Genomic DNA, 21,172 nt, shown 5'->3' with positions numbered 1-21,172 from the left:
AGTTCCCTTTAACTACACGTTTCTGCTGCTGTGTCTTTCTTTAATGTGTTTTAGAAATTTAAAACAGGTAAAGATGTAAAAGTGTGACATCTCCAGTATCCCCAGTGAGATGGAACTCTACAGGGAGCAGCCAAATAAAAAACCAACCCTGCTTCCTGTAAATTAGCCAAGTATAGAGATTAAAAGCTGTTTTATTTGGCAGACAGTAAACACGTTAATTTCATCCCTACTGGAGAGGCCTCAGAACCATCTCGGGCCACAAACAGCAGAACTCTCTGCCTGGGAGGGATGTGAGATGGGCAAATGAACTGAATCATTTCTTCAACAGATTTGACTCAGCCATGAGGCAGTCTGCAACATCGGCTGCAGACTCACCCACCCCCACTGCTGCTGTTCCACCTCAGACACTTCACACCTCCTCTATTCACCCTGCTCACTCCCCCCCACCCCCAACAACAGCATCCAATACACACTCAACACAAGGCTCCAGCCTGTCTCTCTCAACCACCCAGGTTAGGAGGGAACTGAGGAGGATTAATGGCAAGAAGGCAGCGGGTCCAGATGGCATCAGCTCGAGGGTCGTCAGGTCCTGCGCGGACCAACTGTGTGGGGTGATGGAGCACCTCTTCAACCTGAGCCTGAGGTTGGGAAGAGTCCCACAGCTCTGGAAAACCTCCTGTGTTGTACCAGTGCCAAAGACTTCACGCCCCAAGGACCTCAACAGCTACAGGCCGGTGGCTCTGACATCCCACCTGATGAAGACCCTGGAGCGGTTGGTCCTGGCTCAGCTTCGGCGCCTAATAAGCTCATCACTGGACCCACTTCAGTTTGCCTACCAGCCTGGCATTGGAGTGGATGATGCCGTCATTCACCTCCTACATCGTTCCCTCGCTCACCTGGAGACCGCTGGAAGCACTGTGAGAATCATGTTCTTTGATTTCTCCAGTGCCTTCAACACCATTCTTCCCTCGGTTCTAAAGGACAAGCTGGTGAACTCTGGAGTGGACCATCACCTCACTACCTGGATCCTGGACTACCTCACCGACCGACCACAGTATGTGAGGACTCAGGGCTGTGTGTCGGACAGGGTCGTCTGCAGTACGGGGGCCCCACAGGGAACGGTTCTGGCTCCGTTCCTCTTCACCATCTACACTGCAGACTTCTCCCACAATTCCACCCAGTGCTTCCTGCAAAAGTTCTCTGATGACTCTGCAATAGTCGGCCTCATCACTGATGGGGACGACAAGGAGTACAGAGGTCTGACCCAAGACTTTGTGGACTGGTGCCAGCAGAACTACCTCCAGATCAACGCCAGTAAAACCAAGGAACTGGTGGTAGACTTCCGCAGGCACAAGCATTCTCCACTGCAACCACTGAACATCCAAGGTATGGACATTGAGGCTGTGGACAGCTACAGGTACCTTGGTGTTCATCTGAACAATAGACTGGACTGGACTCATAACTCAGACGCCCTCTACAGGAAAGGGCAGAGCAGGCTGTACCTGCTGCGGAGACTCAGGTCGTTTGGAGTGGAGGGCCCACTCCTGAAGACCTTCTATGACTCTGTTGTGGCTTCTGCTATCTTTTATGGCGTGGTCTGCTGGGGCGGCAGCATCTCTGCTGGGGACAGGAAGAGACTGAACAGGGTGATCCGAAGGGCCAGCTCTGTTCTAGGATGCCCTCTGGACCCAGTGGAGGTGGTGAGTGACAGGAGAACGGCGGCTAAGCTGTCATCCCTGATGGACAACATCTCCCACCCCATGCAGCAGACTGTGACAGCACTGAGCAGCTCCTTCAGTGGGAGACTGCGGCACCCACGGTGTGGGACGGAGAGATTTCGCAGGTCTTTCCTCCCCACTGCTGTCAGACTCCATAATAAAGACTTTAACTGATCAAGCACACACATCCATACATATGCAATAATACTAAGTGCAATAATCCTTTCTGTCATCGTTGTATTTTTACTCAGTTGTATATAGTATTTGTATTTGTATTCTATTTTTATCTTATTGTATATTTGTTTTATTTTATTCTACTGTATATAGTATTTTATTTTATTCTATTCTGTACAGTTGTGTACTGTATTTATTCTTATTGTATTCTAATTTTTGCCTCATAACTTTTGCACTGTCCACTTCCTGCTGTGACAAAACAAATTTCCCACGTGTGGGACTAATAAAGGTTATCTTATCTTATCTTATCTTACAGTTAATATGGAGCCAGCCTGAAGGGTTTTTTTAGAAATGTATTTTTTTTTTCCACCTGGGTCTGGGTGCAATTCCCCCCTCCAGGGGCAAGGGTACCTAGACCCGGTTTGTAGAGTACGCTTGGGGAGTGTGATTGTGTGTACAGCGTCTCTTTATGTCTGTCTCCACGTTGGTTGAGTGTGGAGTGAGTGCATATGAGAGCATGAGGGTGGGAATGGATGTTTGTGTCTGTGTGTGCCTGTATGTCTGTGTCTATATGTCAGGTTGGGTATCAGACGCCACCTCTCTGGGGACACCTCAGGCCCTCCAAGGTTTGGAGGCCTATCTCCACCCACCACCACTTCCCCTGCCGGTGGCGGACTCCCTCAGGTGTCGGTGTGTTGGTGGTTCTTTGTGTCTGGGGGTGGGCGTCCGGGTACACACCGGCTCACTCCTTGGCGGCCGCTTGTCGGGGCCTGGGGCCTGGGGCTCGCTCGGGCCCCTTTGGAGGTGGGGTGCCCCCGGCCTCTCGGCCTAGGGCTCGGTCACTCAGGCGCAGCTGGGGGCCGGCGGAGCTCACGGGCGCGTCACTGCAACTCCCCCTGACTTCTGCTCCGCGGCTGCTGGGCGAGCCCTCATCTGGGACTCTCCTCAGCTCTTACTGGGACAGTGGCGCGGCTGCCCCTCTGTTGGTCTTCCATGGTCTCTTGTGTTCTGGGGGCCTCTGGATGTCTGGAGTTTTGATCTCCTCCATACCCGCTTCACACCCTGGAGGACGGGGCTGTGGCCCCCCCACACTCCCTAGCAGATCATTACATGGAGAAACCTTTGGAATGCAAGCATGCTGATCCACACAGGTATGCACACATGGGTATTCACAGACGCGGACTAAAGCTTTCTTGGCTGCTGCCTCAAAGCACACTGTGCGCTGTCTATCTTGCGTGCTGCACAATATCGTTTATTACTTAGTAAATACTGATATCTATGACTAGCTAGTTTATTGTGATGGTATGGTGCTTTGTTTTCTCTATTATTATGTTGCTCTTTGTTGTTTGCTGTCTCCTCTGTTTGTTTTTGTTTGTTTGTTTGTTTGTTTTTTTTCTCCATACAGGTGACCCAGGAGTTTTTTTTTTTTTTTTGTCTCTCTTCCCCCCCCTTCTCACCGTCTCTTCTCCCCTTTGGTTTTCTTTCTTTCTCTCCCCCTCTCTCTCTCATTCATTCCCCCTGTCCTATTTATTTAAAAAAAAAAAAAAAAAAAAAAATGACAAAGGATGAACTGAAGCTCTGCCATCACGTAATGTCGCATACTGCTGTTTCTGATGTCATTTAGAAAAAAAAAAAAAAAAAAAAAAAAAAAAAAGAAATGTATTTTTTTTTTCTGCATAGGAGGTTGCCGTTTGTTTAAAATGGTAATGATGGTAGTTTGAAGCAGGAAACAGGCGATGTCATGAATCTCGTGATGCCATATATCTTAGCAGGAATATATTTTGTGGTAATGTAAACAGGATATGTGTGGATATAGATTATAAAAAGCTGTGGTAAGGTTTAGCCATGAGGACTTATTGTCTAGAGTAGAGATGGCACGATACCACTTTTTTATGTCCGATACCGATATCACAAATTTGGATATCTGCCGATACCGATATGAATCCGATATAATGTTTTTTAATCAACAAAACTGTTTTTTTTAAATATCTTGCTGCATTTTGTATAAGTTCATACTCAAGTTTAAAACAACAACTACACTAAAGCTATTCTGTTATACCTGTATGCAAAAAAAAAATATTTCATAGTTCAGCAATACTGATCAATCTAATAAACTTAAACCTGCACCATCCTCCCTATTCTGGTATTTTAAAAGAGTACTTAGCGTAAATATTAAGCAACCTAACTAATAGGGTTCCAACTCCCAGCAACAACAAAAATAAATAAATAAAAAATAGGGAACCACCCCTCACGCTTCACCTTATGATGCTTAATCAACGTAATCAACCTTAATTTGATGCAGTGTGAAAAAAAAAAAAGCACAGAAATCAATTATTTTTCAAGAAATATTAAATAGATTCAACATCTTTCTTCAACAAAATTGCAGACTGCACAGATGGTACCTTCCCAAAGGAAAAAGTACTATAGCTTACTAGGGTATATATATTAGACTTAATAGTTACTATATACAGTAATGGACTTCTATTCATTTTAGATCAAATTAAAACTTTGGGTGTCAGATAATTATTTATTAAAAGCTAGACATTTTAAATGAGAATAAGAAAGAAAAGTATGTCTTTGTGCCCCCTTTTCCCTGTTAATGCCCTATCGGCCCCCCTGGCTAAACTTTGCTAGATCCGCCCCTGCACAGTTACCAGCCGTCAGCTACGTAGAAAAAGATCCTCGAGTAGAAAGTAATAATAAATAAATTCTAACAACAGCTGATCAAGCTTAAACGTGCTGCTGTTGTTCAGCCGCTGGTTTCCTCTTTCTGGTGCAAAGTGGGCCAAAAACAAACCAGAGCGACGGACTCGCGACAGAAAAGCCGATCAGCTGATCATTAAGCAGTTTCATGATTGAAGTAGCAGCAAGAAGAGGCAGTCGCTCCATATATCGTTTGGTAAGCTTAACGCAGGAATGCTTTACAAACATTCAGAGATGGACTTACACACTTGCTTTACTTCTCTCGGGGATAACTTTGTCGGAGATGAAATGCCGGGTTGCTAGCAAAGCTCCACATGCTATCCAGACCACCGACAGGTCCTGCATGCCACAGCTGCTCTATCACGTGATGCATACTGCTCCGACGTGCTAACGTTCTGAGGTGAGTTACGGCATGTTGCAAGTTTTGTGAGGTGCTTTCGTGATATTTAATGGATCGGATTACATTTTTTATTTTTCTCCGATATCCGATCCAGTAATTTAGGTCAGTATCGGACCGATACTGATATGTAATATCGGATCGGTCCATCTCTAGTCTAGAGCTATATTTCTCTTGTAACTGGCTGCAGTTTTTTGCAGATTTGGGAAAAAGAGAGATGTACGTTCCCACAACTAACTACAAAAACCAAATTCAGCCCACAATTTTAAATTGACACTCTGCCCAGTCAGCCAGACTGATTAACTCGTAGACACTTTAAGCTGAACATCAATAAGTTAGCAACAACCTAAAAGACAAACAAGGCTAAATTAGAGAGTTAATTCCCATAATAGACTGTCCTTTAATTTGTTGACTGAAATTAATTCAGAGAAAAATCTCACTGCTTGCCTCCAGCAAAAGCTCAGCAATGGCACTCACTGCAATATTCTTATTATTAGTGTAGCATGTCTGGTTCTTTGTTGAGAAGTAGAAAGAAAAATGCAAGTGAAAGCAAAGAAAACAACATGTTGGCTTTTGCCAGAGCAGCATAAGTAGTTTGATGTGTAAAGGAGCTGTAAATGAACATTAGTGGGATCCACTCACTTGTTTTGGTGCTTTGAGCCCTGCAGATGTGCATGGTACTGTGCCACTGAGTTGAGTGTGACGCTGCAGACTTCACAGGAGTAGCTTCGCTTCAGACCTGGAATCAAACAGAATAGCGCACATTACAGAAACGAATCTGGCAACTGAACAAATGCTTTACTCCAGTGAATTTTTCAAAACTTGATTCAGTAATACAATTTTTGCTCTGCTGCACGTGGCCAATATGAATCAATCCATCACAGTGAGAAGGCATGTCTGCCTTCACGCAGACGGGTCTCAGTCCTGCAGCAGATGAGCATTCATGTGACTTTGCCTTAACAAACTGGTGTTTGCTAAAGAAGACTCCCATAACTGCACTGAAGGAGAAGACTCTTTGTGCAGCAGTCATAGCTCAAAGATCTTTATAGTAAATCCATAGCAGCTGAGACCTTGAGATGTCTGAATCATTTGGAATCTACAACATTTAATGAGTTGCCTATTTTTTTTTCTAAATAGCGACAGCAATGCCCTTGGGGTGATAATGGCTGTATTGAATCAGCGCCCTGTTGCTGCAAATTATAAGCATCCTGTGTAATCGCCTTCATGTTGCACTAATCTTATTGTGGTGTGAAAAATGGCCGTCTTGATTTCCTCGCTCTCGCAATTGAGTTGGCTCCTCTATAAATATGCCTCAGAGCAAAAGGCCAAGAGAAAATAAATGCCACCCTGCACTCATTGAATCACATTTCCATATCCTCCTCAATCAAATTTCCTCACTGAATGATTGTTTGTTAAATCGCTGCGGTGAGGAAAGCGCTGCCGAAACTTTGAAAGTCTTCTTGTTTTTCTGCTTTCAGGGTTGCGGAAGGTGAAAATCTGCAGTGGGCTTGGTCTCGGGTGTTGATGTCAGCTGTTTCCCTTCTACCATTTTGATGGAGGGCAATATTCCCCACAGAGAGCGGCAAATCCCTCCCTTTCACTTCCCCGCTGATAAGCTGTACAATAACCACTCTGTCAGCTGGTCGCCACCATGACTGAGATTTCAATTTTGCACCATCGTCCCCAGACGCAGTCATGAATCGACATTAAATTTCTGCAGCAGGCAGAGAAGCTCTGCCTTGCAGTGCCCCTTTGACAGCCTGCCTCTCAAACTATTTTTGAAAGGGTGAAAGATTATACTGTGACTTCGGTATCCATCATTGGCAGCCACCTGCGGCTCTTCCCACATGGCGCTATGGTGCATGAGCGATGAAGCATCAGAAGCTTTAGGCTTCTGCAATTCCTCCCCTTCATCAACTTTGCTTCCTACTTTCTGAGGCACTGGAGACTCGTTTGTTTTGGTTAACCTGTCCCTTTGCTGAGAAAAACGAGGGTGTGGGGAGCAGCCGATGAGTGGTTGCAGCAGAAGAAAAATGTGCTCTGCAGTCTCATTTGTTTGAGTTAACTTAGGAATTTGGTAACTGTTAAATAAAATAACAGGTTGTGGAGCTGATGCATGCAGAGAAAAAAAAAACACAGACTGATGTCTTCGATCTTTATTCGATCTCACCGTATAAGAAGTATACCTCTAAAAAAGAAGTTGCCAGGAGGTAAACTACTAAACCCAAAAAGGTTAAAAAAAGATGTTTTAGTGGGTGTAATGAGATTCATATCAGCTGCCTATTTAGTTTTAACTTCAGGTCAAATATCCAAAAACATATTTAAGCTAAGAGGAGCTCAGCTCAGTTTTTAGTGTAAAAACAACTCATGCAGCATTTTAGCTGTAAAAACAGATGAAATGCATGCTGGTCTGTGAAAGCTATGAAGCTGAGAGATTTTTCTGGTATCAAGTAATTGTATGTCAAAAAATACCCACAGATACAAGCAAAGCCTTAGTAAAACCTTTTAAAAAGCAATTTATACAGAGCACACAACACCACAGATGTAACACGATGCTAGCATCAGGGTCTAAGGTTACTTCTCAAAGGAGAACACACAACATTTGCAGATATGCATGGGCCATTGACTTGTTTAGCTTGTCCAGTTACTTTCAAGCCTCAAGCCTATAATTCACAAACAGTTGATGCAATATTTTTGTCAATTCCACTGAAATAAAGCTGGGATTTTGTACTTTAATTACATTTTTATTTATTTTAAATCCTCTGTCATAGCGTACAGAGAGAAAACTACAAAAATAAAAGTGAGAAGACTATTTGTCCACAAACGTATAGACTAACCGTACGTGCTTGCACCACTCAAACAGATTCTGAACCTGGGCAAGATCAATTTGTTTTGCAGTGAATCTTTTGCTTTCTCTTAGCTTATTGAGACCTATTGCCTGAAGCTTTGGAAGAGATACTGTTGGCAGTATGACTGATCAGCAGTGCAACATTCTTTGTCGATTGTTTATAAGCAAAGAAAAAGGTGGTACTGGTCCAGGATTCATGCTAAATTAACCAGCAAGCATCTGCCCCACTCAGATCTGGTAACTTTAGCTCATTCTCTCCCTCACTGTAGCATTGAGCCCAGGCTGAAAGAGCATACACTTAATCACTGTTTCTATGAAATCAATTGGGTGCTAAGTTGCAACTGTGAGATTTAGTATAATGAATTGCTTTGCAAAACTGACAGAATAAAATCATTACTCAAAAATGTTTTCATCCCACCGAAGCATTGACTGAAAGTTTCTTAAATTGGACGGTTCAAAAATGTGGGGTAAGAAGAGGCGTAATATCTTGAGGAGAACTCGTCCAATCTAGAGTTTTAAATTAGGGTTCAGCATTACACTTTGTTGAAAAGGACCTAGATCAGCTTGGTGTAATTTCCCCGTCTCTGAGCCTGTTGTTAACAGTATAATGGATCTATTTTAGGCTGGGGAATACAAGAGTGGAGAATACAACATACAGCTGAAAGCAACAGCTTGAGAACAGTGACTGCAAGCCTCTGTTGAAAAAGAGCTAAAAAGTGAGAGAATGAGGAGACCACATGCTAAATTATATCTTCCAGAGAAGCATCCCTGATTAACAGCTGTAATAGTCTGACCCAACACAATTTGTCTGCTGGGTGTTGACAGGCTAGCTAGCCTGTGGTCTAAATTTAGTGGTTTCTGGTTGAGATTTGACAACATCAAAATACACTGAGAGGGACCATTAAGATGGCAAAGACAGAGACGGCCCTTACTTGACCTATGAGAACAAAACTGACAACAGGTTGCAGAAACACATTTATGAATGTTTTTTTGGTTTCATGGCCAGGTTGAAACAATTCTCATCTTGATCATTCATTACTTTTTTAAACGCAATTTTCTTTCTTATTTTCAAGCTTACTGTTATTACGAGTTGTATGCAATACTGAACACTAAGGAAGAGGAAAGGACTGTTTGTCTAGGTGAGGGGTCAGCAACCTTTAAGACTGCCACCCTGATATTGCCTTTGGGCTTTTGGAGCCTTGACCTGACTTTTAAAAAATAATTGGAAAAAAAGCACTATGCTGCTAAAAAATGAAAAATAGATATTTGCAAAATTCTGCCTAAATATGTATTTTACCTGGTTAATGTGCGTGGTGGGGCGTGGTCTGCAGCGCCACTGCAGGGGAGGTGGACGCGCCCGAGCGGCGCCCGCAATCACGCCTTGCCGCCTTAACGTCTGTGTGCTATCTATGCTGTTGTGTTGTTGTTGGTATGTGTTGGGTGGTGAGCTGAAAAGCTACAGCCGGCTGTGTGCGTACAGCAACCGTGTGAAAAGTGGTCAATAAAGAGATGCTGAAAAGCATGTTCATGGAAACATCGTCGGGTCTGCTGTGGTACGTTTACAATGGAACTTCTGCTCCTGAACTTTCATCTTTACGCAGGACTGTAAGCTGTCATCTGTGAGGCGTGAGGTGTTTGTTTTTAACATAGTTCACGGTGGAGAACAGCTGCTGATATAATGTGGATCCGAAGATCCATAATTGGCCTACCTGGGGTTGAAAGTCTCGATAAATGCACGGCGTTTCGGTGGGTACACCGGCTTTCGCGAGTGTGACGCTTATTTTGAGCGATGAAAAAAATAATAGAATATAATTTTAGAGAAGATGAATTAAAGTCAGTACAAGCAAGACAGAATATGTATGTGAAGGAGAAGGAGACAGGTGGAAAGGTGGATATGCAAACAATAGAGATAGTGAAGGTAGATACATTTAAACATCAACAGTCCAAAGCAGACAGAGAGAGAGAGAAAGAGAGGTTAGAGAGGTGAAGAAGAGAGTGCAAGCAGGGTGGAGTGGGTGAAGAAAATTATCATAGAAGGATAGCTGCAAGAGTGAATGGGAAGGTTTACAAGATACTAGTGAAAGTTGGGTGTATGGTTTGTAGACTGTAGCATTACCGAAAAAGATAAAAGGTTAAGACGGAGGATGTGATGTTTGGCATGCACACTGAAGCAGACAGAAATCGAACCACCAACCTCCGATTATTAGATGACCTGTTCTAGCTTTGCATGATTCACAGTCCAAATTAATCCTCATTTAGCTCGTGCTGGTTCTGGTACAGCCCCTCACTTCTTTATTTGTCTGAAACAAGCTGCTTTCATTGCCTTAACGGCAAATGCCTTCTTATTGGCTGCCCCTCAAAACAAAAGATTTTAAGAGTAAATGGGTGGAGCTGTTACAGTCACAGCTGCATACCTAAGATGACCTTGGAGAGGTTAAGCCCTTCTTCTGCCATCATACACACCCAAGAGTAGAAAAATGGCAAAGAACTGAGTTCTATTGGCTCAGAGCAAACACTTCTGTATACACTGAACAGCAGTAATAGAACAAACAATAAAACCAATCATATTAGGTCCTCTTTAATTAAATAATTGTGTGCTGTACTGCTTTACTAAGCACTACCTCTTTAGAATGTAAATGTTATATTATCACCTACATTTAATATTAACTGTGTTTTAAAGTCACTCTTAGATTTGTCTACAAACTGAGTCTCCAACTGTGCTTAGAAAGAACAATACATCACTGCCCAGAGTACACAGTGGAGTACTTAAGGATTAATCACGTTCTCTTAGTACAGAATTACTCACGCTAAGCTCCATAAACTTTTCTCATACCTGCTCATCAGTGTGCCATAGAAGTATTAAAATGAGGATGATGGTTCCAACCACGTACCTGTCAAACCTTAGTGTGATTTCTTAGCTTCGACACACAGTCTGACTGTGTGACAGTTAGGTAATAACATGCTTTGGGAGAGTGGCCACTTCACTAGCTGCCATTTTATTCTGAAAAAAGGATGTAGTTGACTGAAAAGCAAGGAGAGGGATTGAAATGAGGTGGGGTGGGTTCAAATGTTTCCATGCAGACTTAAGAGCAGCTTATTTTCACAGCCAATAAGGTTTGGAAGAGATGACATCACTCGGTGTTAAAGACGTAGCATCTGAAAGCTGGTGTGCAACAAAAAAAAGATAAAAACAGGTAAATTCGAATATTTCTGCAGTCTACTTTCCACTTCTCTTTCAACTGCTCTTAACACAAACGCAGTCTGCTTCTCTCCATGTGAACAGCTTTCTCCCCCACACTTCAGAGAAGCAGCCACAATATGAAAAGCACTTAGTAAATATGGGCTGCTCCGCCTGAAATCATCTTTAGGGCCGGTTCAAACAAGATACTCAACAGAGGCAGAGCAGACGCGAGGACTGTTCTTCAGAGACATGGTAAGTGATAGGAGTGCAAACACCAGCTGTGGCACAGCATGGACTTAAAGTGAGTTCTGCTGTCTTCCTGCTACTATTATTCATCTTCTCACGCTGTCAGCTACACTCAAAAAAGGAAAGAAACATTGTGATTCATGCTACATAAAAGGGTGAGCAAACAGTTTATTTATATAAAAATGACGTTTAAAGTTTCCCATTTTTATTTAAAGAGTTCTCATTTTTTCATGTAAAAAGAAATGTTGTTGAAGCATTTCATTTCAAAAGCACTGAGATCCTTTGTAGTGGCACTTGCAGCTGAGTCGTGGTGCATCGTTTATACTGTAAATGAGAGCTTTGAGTCCTTTGTGGTGACAGGAGAGACTTTAGGAAGGACAACCATCGGTCAAACACTCTGCTAAAGGGCTTTATGGTAAAGTGGGTAGATGGAAGCTACTTTTTACTAAAAGGTACATGACAGCCTTTTAGAAAAAGGTAAATGTTCTGATGGACTCTTAAACCTTGAGAAGCAAAGGCAGCTGGTCAGGTAAAACAAAGATTAGAGTATTTGGTCAGCTATGTGTGTGTTATCAGGCAGTGATAATAACTCCAAATAATATTTCTTGGAAATGATGTTGAAACAAACACTTCATCTTGTGTCCTTATCAAATAGCACGACTGACTTACATACAGGGATTCTCCTGGACTAAAAGGGACATAGGATGGGCGACCAAACATGTAAGAATATTCAGCCCAGGAAATTGGCTCTGGATAAAAAGACCGAAGTTTATTAGTGTAAACGCTGATTAAGTGTTGAGTACATTCATTATATTTTTTCGTCAACTTCCTTCAACACTGTTCAACGTATTAGATTCTTTTGGACATGTGAGCTTGTATTTTTCTCATTTCTAACTTTAGTTTTTAAAATATTCAACTGTGTGGATCCAGGTACAGGGAGTACCTTTGTGTAACAGTATGTGTAACAGTATGTCAGTATTTACTTCAGTCCAACTGAAAGCTATTGGCAGTTACTTTCAGTTGGTGAATTTAAATCTATGGGGATGATAGAGCGTTCTGATTGGCACATTAACTTGCGGCCAAATTTTCATGGGTGGATTTGTCTTCAGCAGACAGGCGGTTCAAATCTGGGTAGTTGGAGTCAGTTGATGACATTAGGAATCATATTTTGTGACTGGATCATTAGAACTGAAACTATGTGCCTGCCTGTGGATTCTAGTGGATTCTCCCACATATCAAGTCGTCTAACCTCATTTAATGTCTCTGTTTTTAGTCTGTATAGCTTTTCTCCCCACTAACATAAAGTCTAAAATAAGACGCACAAAACAGTTAAAGATTTAAAACTATTTTACCTCCTAATTTGATGCCAGTTCCCCTCTTTCTCTGTATGTCACTCACTCGCTGATAAGGACACACACACACACACACACACACACACACACACACACACACACACACACACACACACACACACACACACACACACACACACACTACATTCCAACTTCTGTGTAAACTTCAGCTTTCAACAGTTCTGCACTCCGGCTTTCAGGTCAATGATTTGGTGTATTTTAGCTTATTAAACATTTTTTTCAACAAAGATTCAGCAATTATAAAAATTGAACTCAAACCATTCGGCTAGCAGCGCTCACACTGCATTTTCTTTAGAAAATGCATTCTGAAGTTTACTTAAGTATCATTTTACTTATTTAAAAAACTGTGAGACTGGAGAATAATAGATCTGATGTTTTGTAAGAGCACTGCCATAACGTTGTACAGCACGACTCTTTGAGGACTGCTAAACCTCCACTGCCAAAAATGGAACTGATTATGATGGGACTCTGACCACTCATTGTTCACTTCCGCAAACATAAAAATAAAGATGAAGTTTTGCTTGTTGATGCACAGGAAGAAATCCAACAGGCATTGGGAAAAAGTGGGACAAAGGGACAAACTAGATTAAATATAGCAGCCGCCCAGAAAACAGATCTGGGTTACACAAGAAGAGGGAGATCACCAAATTTAAACCACGAAGATTTTTTAAAAACATTTGTATTACATTTTTTTAGTCTCAAAACATTTTTATTGAACAAATAATGAGAACAATTACTGCATATCCAGTACTGATAGGACAAATTCATCATTCATCTCATATGAAAGCTGAAAACCTACTGAGATGGAAATCACAGATCACAGTGGTGCAGTAGTTCATCCTTTTTTTTTTAGCTCCTGTGCATCGTCCTTCATCGATTCCATTATTACATTTATAATATTTTTTCTCTCTGACATGGCACAAGATGATTACAAACTGTATCTTATGTCTGCTGGTGTTGGAAATCACATTAGCTAAAGTACATTGCCCAAATGGGCATGATAAATAAAGAAAAATGACAGCACGCAGGCAGTGTTTACAACTCTGTGATGATGATGGCAAATGGTTCTAAATTAGATCAAACTTGTATAACGCCACTTCAACGCAAAGGTGATGCTTATCTCATATAACAGAGCTTTACCACTTACCGTGACTTCTACCTTTGCTGATGCTCACATCTCTGTGACAGCAGGTGTCTTATGAGTACTATAAAAAGCATTTGGCAGGCACTTAGATAGTTACATGAACTGCTGGCTGGTGGTCAGATGAACCAAGCTGTTTGCTGTGTCACATTGTCTGGTTGTGAGTCACTAAACCTGGGATGCAGCTCATGTTTCGTTTAGCCACTCTATGAACACTGAATGTGGGACAACAAAGGAGTCTATAGCATGTGTGTTATTTCAGTCTCTCTCATGAAGTCCATTATGTGCCAGTACAAGAAAGTAAAAGAAAGCTTAAAAGCAGTCATCTGTTGATTTGATGTGTTCTGATGTAAAAGTCATAAAAGGGGGCATTTTTGAAAGATTTTATTTTTTTAGTTTATCTAATCTATATTTAAACTGAAACATTAAGCTAGACTGACGGCCTGCCCTCAGTGTACCCTGCCTCTCACCTTATGACAGCTGGGAAAGTGATTTCCCGAAACTGTGGCTTGGATAACCAGTCATGAACATGGATGGATAGATTTCCACACAGTTACAGGCACAGTCTGTAAACACTGACAAGAGTAAACACATGATTCCTGAGCAGCAGTGCTGGAATGGGGAGAGTTCAGCACGAATAAGAAAGTTCACCACAAATACAAGTTTAGCTATTTCTGAGATAAAATCCAACACATCTTTACTTTAATAAAAAAAGAAGAAGAAAACAAACCTGGAAAAAAGAGATCATCTGTTTTAAACTTGCTGCAGCGATAACTGGGCAAAAGTGCTTACACAATCTGTTCCCATTAGTGTCTTAATGGACTATCAACCACAAATTCATTTTCCATCCCATTTACATTTATGCAAACATTACAGTCCTCACAGTTATATCACCATCTCAATACTACTCCCTGTTAGCTTTGAACAGAATGAGCACCAGACAAAAGACCAGAGGATCAAGTAGACTATTAGAGCGCAAAGATGGAGTTTTACCAAAACAACTTAAATCAACTAAGCCAAAGAGGACAGGTGAGCAGGGACCTCGGTTTTACACTATGCTCATGCGGTTAACCTGCACTCTTTTGTATGTACACCACTTATAAAACAAAGGCTTTTATCATGAGGTTAGACACATCTGGAGGGTCTCTACACTTGTGCTAAAAGTGCTAATGGCTTGCCCATCTCTTTATCCATCTTCAACCTTATGTCTTTGCCATCAGCTTTTCAATGCTGCACAGCTCTGTACACACAACAACAACAACAAACAAGACCACTGGATGATGCTCCCTCCCATTTTATTAGAGCTTTTGAATATTTCATCACAGGACAATCTTCAGAGTCAGACTCCACATTTTCTTAACAGGTTGAGAAGTGCACAAGGTCAGGTATAGGGGAGGAAAGATGAAAGGATAAAATGCAGAGAGGAAGCAGAAAGAAGCAGCAGCATCCCGACCGCCTGCAAGGCCTGCTGCGGTCCCATTCTCCTCTCTGTGGGCTCACACTGCTGGTTTTGCCTGATAGGACAATTTGCCACTTCATTACTAATTGATAATCGCCAGAGAGTAATGCTCATTATTCCAAGTGCTGAATAGTACAGCTAGTGTGCTGACATTTTCTGTCGCTCCATAATGACTCTGTTGAAGCCGGCAAATTCATCTCCTCTTAATGCACTGTAAAAACAGGCGCCGTGCAGAACAGATGAAGGTAAAGATATAAAGGGATTAAACTGTTTTTCATTTTTACATGCAAATCTCTAATGAATTATTCATTGAGATCAACACTTGTTATAAGAGGATTGTGGAAGCAGTGCATTCTTTGATTCACTTGCAAAACACTGAACCCGTTAACAAACTACGTCTTCATTTAGAAATCTTTCCTTTTCAGTCGCTTTAGAAACCTTAGTCATACTTTTCAAACACCCTGTGATGCAAAACTTTGGACTGAAACATTGTTTCAAAAATGGCCAGTAACCAATGCTGATGCTTTATTTCACACCCCGTGTAAAGGAAACAAAGGAATCTTGCAACAAAAAATATCTCTCCTTCCAACTCTTCACTGCACTTTTTCCCAGCACAAGATTATTGGTCAATTCAATTTGATTTAGTTTAATTCAATTTTATTTACATAAATGAAAAATCACAAGTTGTCTCAAAGTGCAACTATCAGCCACAACTGGTTGGGGGTGAGAGTAGGGAGATAATCTTTCAGCCATCTGACTAGGATACATCCTGTATACCTCCTAGAAGAGTTGGTTTTGACATTTCCTAATGGAAGGAGACACAGGGGCAGAGCCAGGACATGTTTCTTGGGTATGTTGGGACAATCAGAAACACCTTTTGAGCAAGTATTTGGCAACAGTGGGAAGGAAAAACTCTCTTCTAACAGGAAGATACCTCCAACAGACCAGGCTAAAGAAGGGTCAGCAATCTGCCACAAGACATGCATATATCAGTTAATAGGCCCAATATAGGCCAATAATGATTTTTGATAACTCTAAAAAGTACCTTCTATCATATTTTATTCATTAGCTTCTTCTGCCATTATCTGTCAAACTTCAAACAAGTTTTGTAGAAACATTTAGCTGACACACAAGATGCAGCATTTAACTGTGCTGCATTTAACCTAGCACTGATGCGCAAACACAGCCTACATGAACGATTCATTGGAATCATGAAAGTCTACAAATGACTTAAAGTAAGATTACAACAAAAAAATCACACTGAGCTCATTGGTCACACTTTCCGAGCCATGTGTTTGAGAAATTCAGGAGCAGAAATGAAAATCTTGCTAGCTGTTAAGCAGAGTAGCAGAAATATTCTGCTTTGGAGTTGAGTGGCAGCCAATAGTTCAAGTAACATAACAATAGATAGAGGGAAGAGTGGATCTGGCTAAAAATAATCAAATTCTGGACGTAGACTTCAGGCAATTCGTTGAGAACTGGAACTGAGAAAAAGTTCTACAGGAGGACAATGATCCTCCTTAAAAACTGGCATGAATGTTTGAATTGACTGCCATAATCTCCTGATTTGAACCTCACCAATTTATACAAAGGTGTGAAAACATCTCTTTGTATACCAAAAATACTTATTTAGAAAAGAGCTAAAAATGCTAAGTTCCAGCCCTTTATTTATTCTGTGTCTCCCCTGTAGAGTTAATAAAGTTCACCTTTGTCTTATACTGACTCTTTATTAGGGCTGAACGATATATCGCATTTGCGATAATATCGCGACATGATCAAGTGCAATTTTCTAACCGCAAAGGCTGCGATTATACTCTGGACATGTCCAAATTCATGGGCTGGATCCTCCTGAGGCCGCATTTGTAGACCGATTACGTCACAGCGACGCGCCGAAGGCTGTCCAAATTACTACCATATCCCAGAATTCATAGCGCGGCCCAGCCAAACTCCAGTTTCCAACAATGGCGGCCGCTACTAAGTTTTAAAATTACTCATACTAATCTTTCTGGGTCACAAAATAAACTTTTAAAATATTTTCAGGCGAGAAAGTAGTTGTGTAAACATCAAATATCTGCTCGGTTTATCAAGATATCCCATATTTGCAAAAGTGCTTCGACGTTTTCAGAGGCGTCTGCTACCCACCAGCTCGACAGCTAGCCGGGAGCTCGAGGGTTACTGATGCGGCCGAGAACGGCACAACTCCCGGCACATCATTTTCAGATCACCGCGGAGTTTCGCTGCTCGGGTTAAACGTGATATATAAGTCACTTAGACAACCTAAAAATGTTATTGTTCGGCTTTTTTCAGTGTTTTGTTTGTTCGTGAGTAAATCGGTTTGGCTGAGATTAAAGTTATTAGATTAGATAAAATAAAACTTTATTAATCCCCCGGGTGGGTTCCTCCTTGGTTTTCACACAGCTGACTAAACGTCAAACAGAAAACTTATTAAACAGAAGTATGAGACAGTCGAGAATTTACACCAGTGTCTGGTTCTATTTTAGATAGCAAGAAGCAGACGGCCGAGTTTATTAAACTCCACCGAGACAGCGGTGACGCTAATCAGAACTAGCCTTCTGATTCAGAAGGCTAGACTGTCCAATTTCACGCCTTTAAACTTTAAAGGCGTGTTTGTGTGTGTGTTTATACAATTGCTATTATGTTTGCACTTTATGTGTAATGTTACTGACTGCAGAGATCAGTAAGATGTGTGTATTTTTTATTTATTAGTTTTATTTATTTAATATTATTTTTTAATTGAATGACTGTCTAGTAGTTCACAGATGTCGAAAAACTGAGTGTGGTAAAGCCACTGATTTTTTTTAATGTATATTTCTGCAATCTGCACATTGTACTGACTTTCATTTTAATGTTTACACCAGGGTTCCTTGTCAGCACTTTATGCTCAGATGTTTGTAAGCTAAAAATAAACTATTGTGTATGTTCAAATATACTGTTGTGATTGAAGAAGTTAAATAAAAATGTCAGTCATCAATTCATGCATCACCTCATGTCATCATAACAGAGGTCTGTCTTCCAGGAAAGAACAGTTTAAAATTAATGTAATATAGTATTGGCCATACTATATGATGTATTGCTTGTCTTTGTTTAATAATACAGAAGACAAAGACCTTAAAAAATAATCGCATATCGCATCGCAATCGCAATATTGGGGCAAAAAATCGCAATTAGATTATTTTCCATAATCGTTCAGCCCTACTCTTTATGCAGCCTCTTAGTGTATTCGTAGTCTGAAACCAGTCAGTTTAACTTATGTATCCTTAATGCACAGGTTCTTATATACATACTGATATATCCACTCAAGCACTTTATACAGCATGTCTCATTCACCCATTCATACAAGCACTTTCTAAATTTCACACTCCAGTGAACACAATGGGGTAGTATCTTGCCAAAGGATATCGTAGCATGCAAGGGATCAAACCACCAGCCTTCTGATAAGTAGATGACCTGCTCTACCCCCTTAGCCACTCTCCCAGCCAGTGGTCACCATTCAATGTCACCTGGTAAAAGATTCTCAAAATAAACTGTAAACCTACTAATTTTAATATGGCCCAATCTCCCCCAAGCCAAAATGTAACCCACAGAGTACAGAACCACCATCCCCACCAACACACATTACAGCACAATATCTATGTTAATACTGTTATTATCTGCTTATTGTCCAAAACAATGGTGAATTTCTTCTTTGAATCATAAGTGTATTTATGTCCCTGTTTATAGGTTTAAATGCGGTACTGGTAACTGAAGTTGCAAACATCGGCAGTCAAACACACCATGTATAATGTTCCTGAAACAAACATCGTGGACTCAAAAGCTTGGGCAGCATAACAAAGCTGAACAAAGCAGAACCAACCAGTTTGCCCTCAACTAGCAAAAGTAGCCAATCAGGCTCTGAGTTAGAAGGTCCATGGCCAATCAGCTGTGAAGACTTGTTTCTCCCATTTGGTGCAGTCACACTCTGCTGCCCTTTACAACACCTCTGGGCTCCGTGTGCTCTTCTGGCAGCCAGCACTCTGCCAGCTGGAATAATATTATGTAATTGTTATTGACATATTGTAACTGGGAAATGATAAGCAAGAAAGTTCTCCCCTCCTCCTCTGTAAAATTAACAGCTTGTGACATGCTGGTGGGCTCCATGAAGAGTCAAGCTGACAGCTGAAGTCAAGAGGGTTACTTTTCAGCTCCACAGAGCAGGGCTTAGAAATAGTCACAGCTATTAACAAATGTAATACTGCTCTCTGTTGCTCATCAATATTAAGCTATGCAAGTCACATTTATTACCTGCAGCGTTAAACGAGACATTACTTATCCCTACCTAGTTGGATCCCATTTTTGCTTTCATAACTACCAAAAGTCTTTGTGGCACAGATTTAAGAAGGTGCTGAAAAAATTCCTCAGAAACTATGGTACGTATTGACATGACAGTCAATATGGCACAATCTCCTGTTTCACCGTATCACAAAGGTGTTCTATCGAATTGAGATCAGTCACCAGATCTTAGTGAAGTCATTTATTTTGCAGTGAAATACACGTCCAAGAAACCAGTTTGAGCTTTATGACATGCTGGATTCAGTCATAGGAAGATGAGTTCACTGTGGTGATAAAAGATGGATGTGGGCAGCACCAATGCTTACATAGGCCGTGGTATTTAGATGGTGCTTAGCTGGTATTGAGGGGCACAAACCATGATAAGAAAATATGCCCCACAACACTGCGCACCCACCACCAGCAGCCTGAACCTTTGATACAAAGCTGGATGGGTCATTGTTTTCATGCTTTTTACATTTAATTTTGACCCTACCATCCAAATTTCACAGCAAAACTAAAGATTTCATCAAACTAGGCTAAGTTTTCTCAATCTTCTATTCCCTTCACAGATAGGACTGAAAGCTGGAATTGTTGTTCTGCTGCTGTAGCAGTTCTAGTTCAAGCTTTGTTAGGCTGTGCGTTCGAAGATGCTCTTCTGCTTACTTTGGTTGTGATTATTTGACTTAGTCTTGTCTTTGTGATCTGTGGCATCAAAAAGCCATTTTCAGCCAGAGACCTGCTGATTACTGGATATTTTCTGTCCCCTTAGTCTTCACATGGTTATGCAGGGAAACCCCAGCAGTTTTTGAAATTGTAAGGCAGGCTGATCTGGCACCACAGCCAAAGCCAGTCCCTGTCATCGCTATTCAGAGGCTCAGTTTGAACTAAATGGCTAAATGTGCTGACTTGCTATCGGCTGATACATAGTTATATTGTTTGATAATGCAATAATGCAAATTGTGAAATTACCTTTCACAGTAATGCAACTCTGCTATTGGCTTACAGTTATTTCATTGTGATTTTTTTTATTGTGAGTGGTGGTATGTGTCACCTCAAAAGAAATTAGAACTGTATATACTGTATATACTGTACAATAAGATTGTACAGTATTCAGTATAAGAATTTTTTACCCTTAAAAAGGCTGGAAAACTTTTTTTGAACTTCTTTTATAAACTGTATCTGATAATGCACCTTCACAAATGCATGAACATAGTTTAAAAATGAACTGATGTACTGAAAATGTATTCATATTACCTTTCATCACTCCCATGTCCAGGGTCTTTCCCAGCTGCTCCAGGAGATCTGCTCTGGCAGCGTTCTTCTTGTGCTTTTTGCCATCATAATGTTGCTGAGCCATGCCAGGGTTGTTGAACCAGGCGTTGCATAGCTGGCAGTAGCGGTCTGAGTCACGGCGCTGTCGTGGGGAGGTCATAGGAGATGCTTCTGGGGAGGTCTTAACAGGACTGGGGGATGCCTCTGAAGGTAAAACAAGAATGATACAGATGTCTCTTGGTGATCTAGTGATAGTTTTGTAAACAAAACAAATCTGCTAAGACACTACTACTTTTTAAATAATCTCCTTTACAGCATTTTACGTAATCTG

General features: G+C 41.3%; 1 protein-coding gene across 1 annotated transcript in view; it reads right to left on the bottom strand.

Annotated features, from left to right (window-relative positions):
- zmat4a (zinc finger, matrin-type 4a) overlaps positions 1-21,172 on the bottom strand; it is a 154,750-nt gene that overhangs the window by 26,961 nt on the left and 106,617 nt on the right. The window contains 2 exon segments of the mRNA XM_026187289.1: positions 5,635-5,731; positions 20,824-21,045. Coding sequence (XP_026043074.1) covers positions 5,635-5,731; positions 20,824-21,045 — 319 coding nt within the window.

Source organism: Astatotilapia calliptera, chromosome 12 (assembly GCF_900246225.1).
Source record: "Astatotilapia calliptera chromosome 12, fAstCal1.2, whole genome shotgun sequence".
Lineage (NCBI taxonomy): Eukaryota > Metazoa > Chordata > Actinopteri > Cichliformes > Cichlidae > Astatotilapia > Astatotilapia calliptera.
Note: the sequence above shows the minus strand (reverse complement) of the source record. Positions and strands in the feature narration are given on the sequence as shown.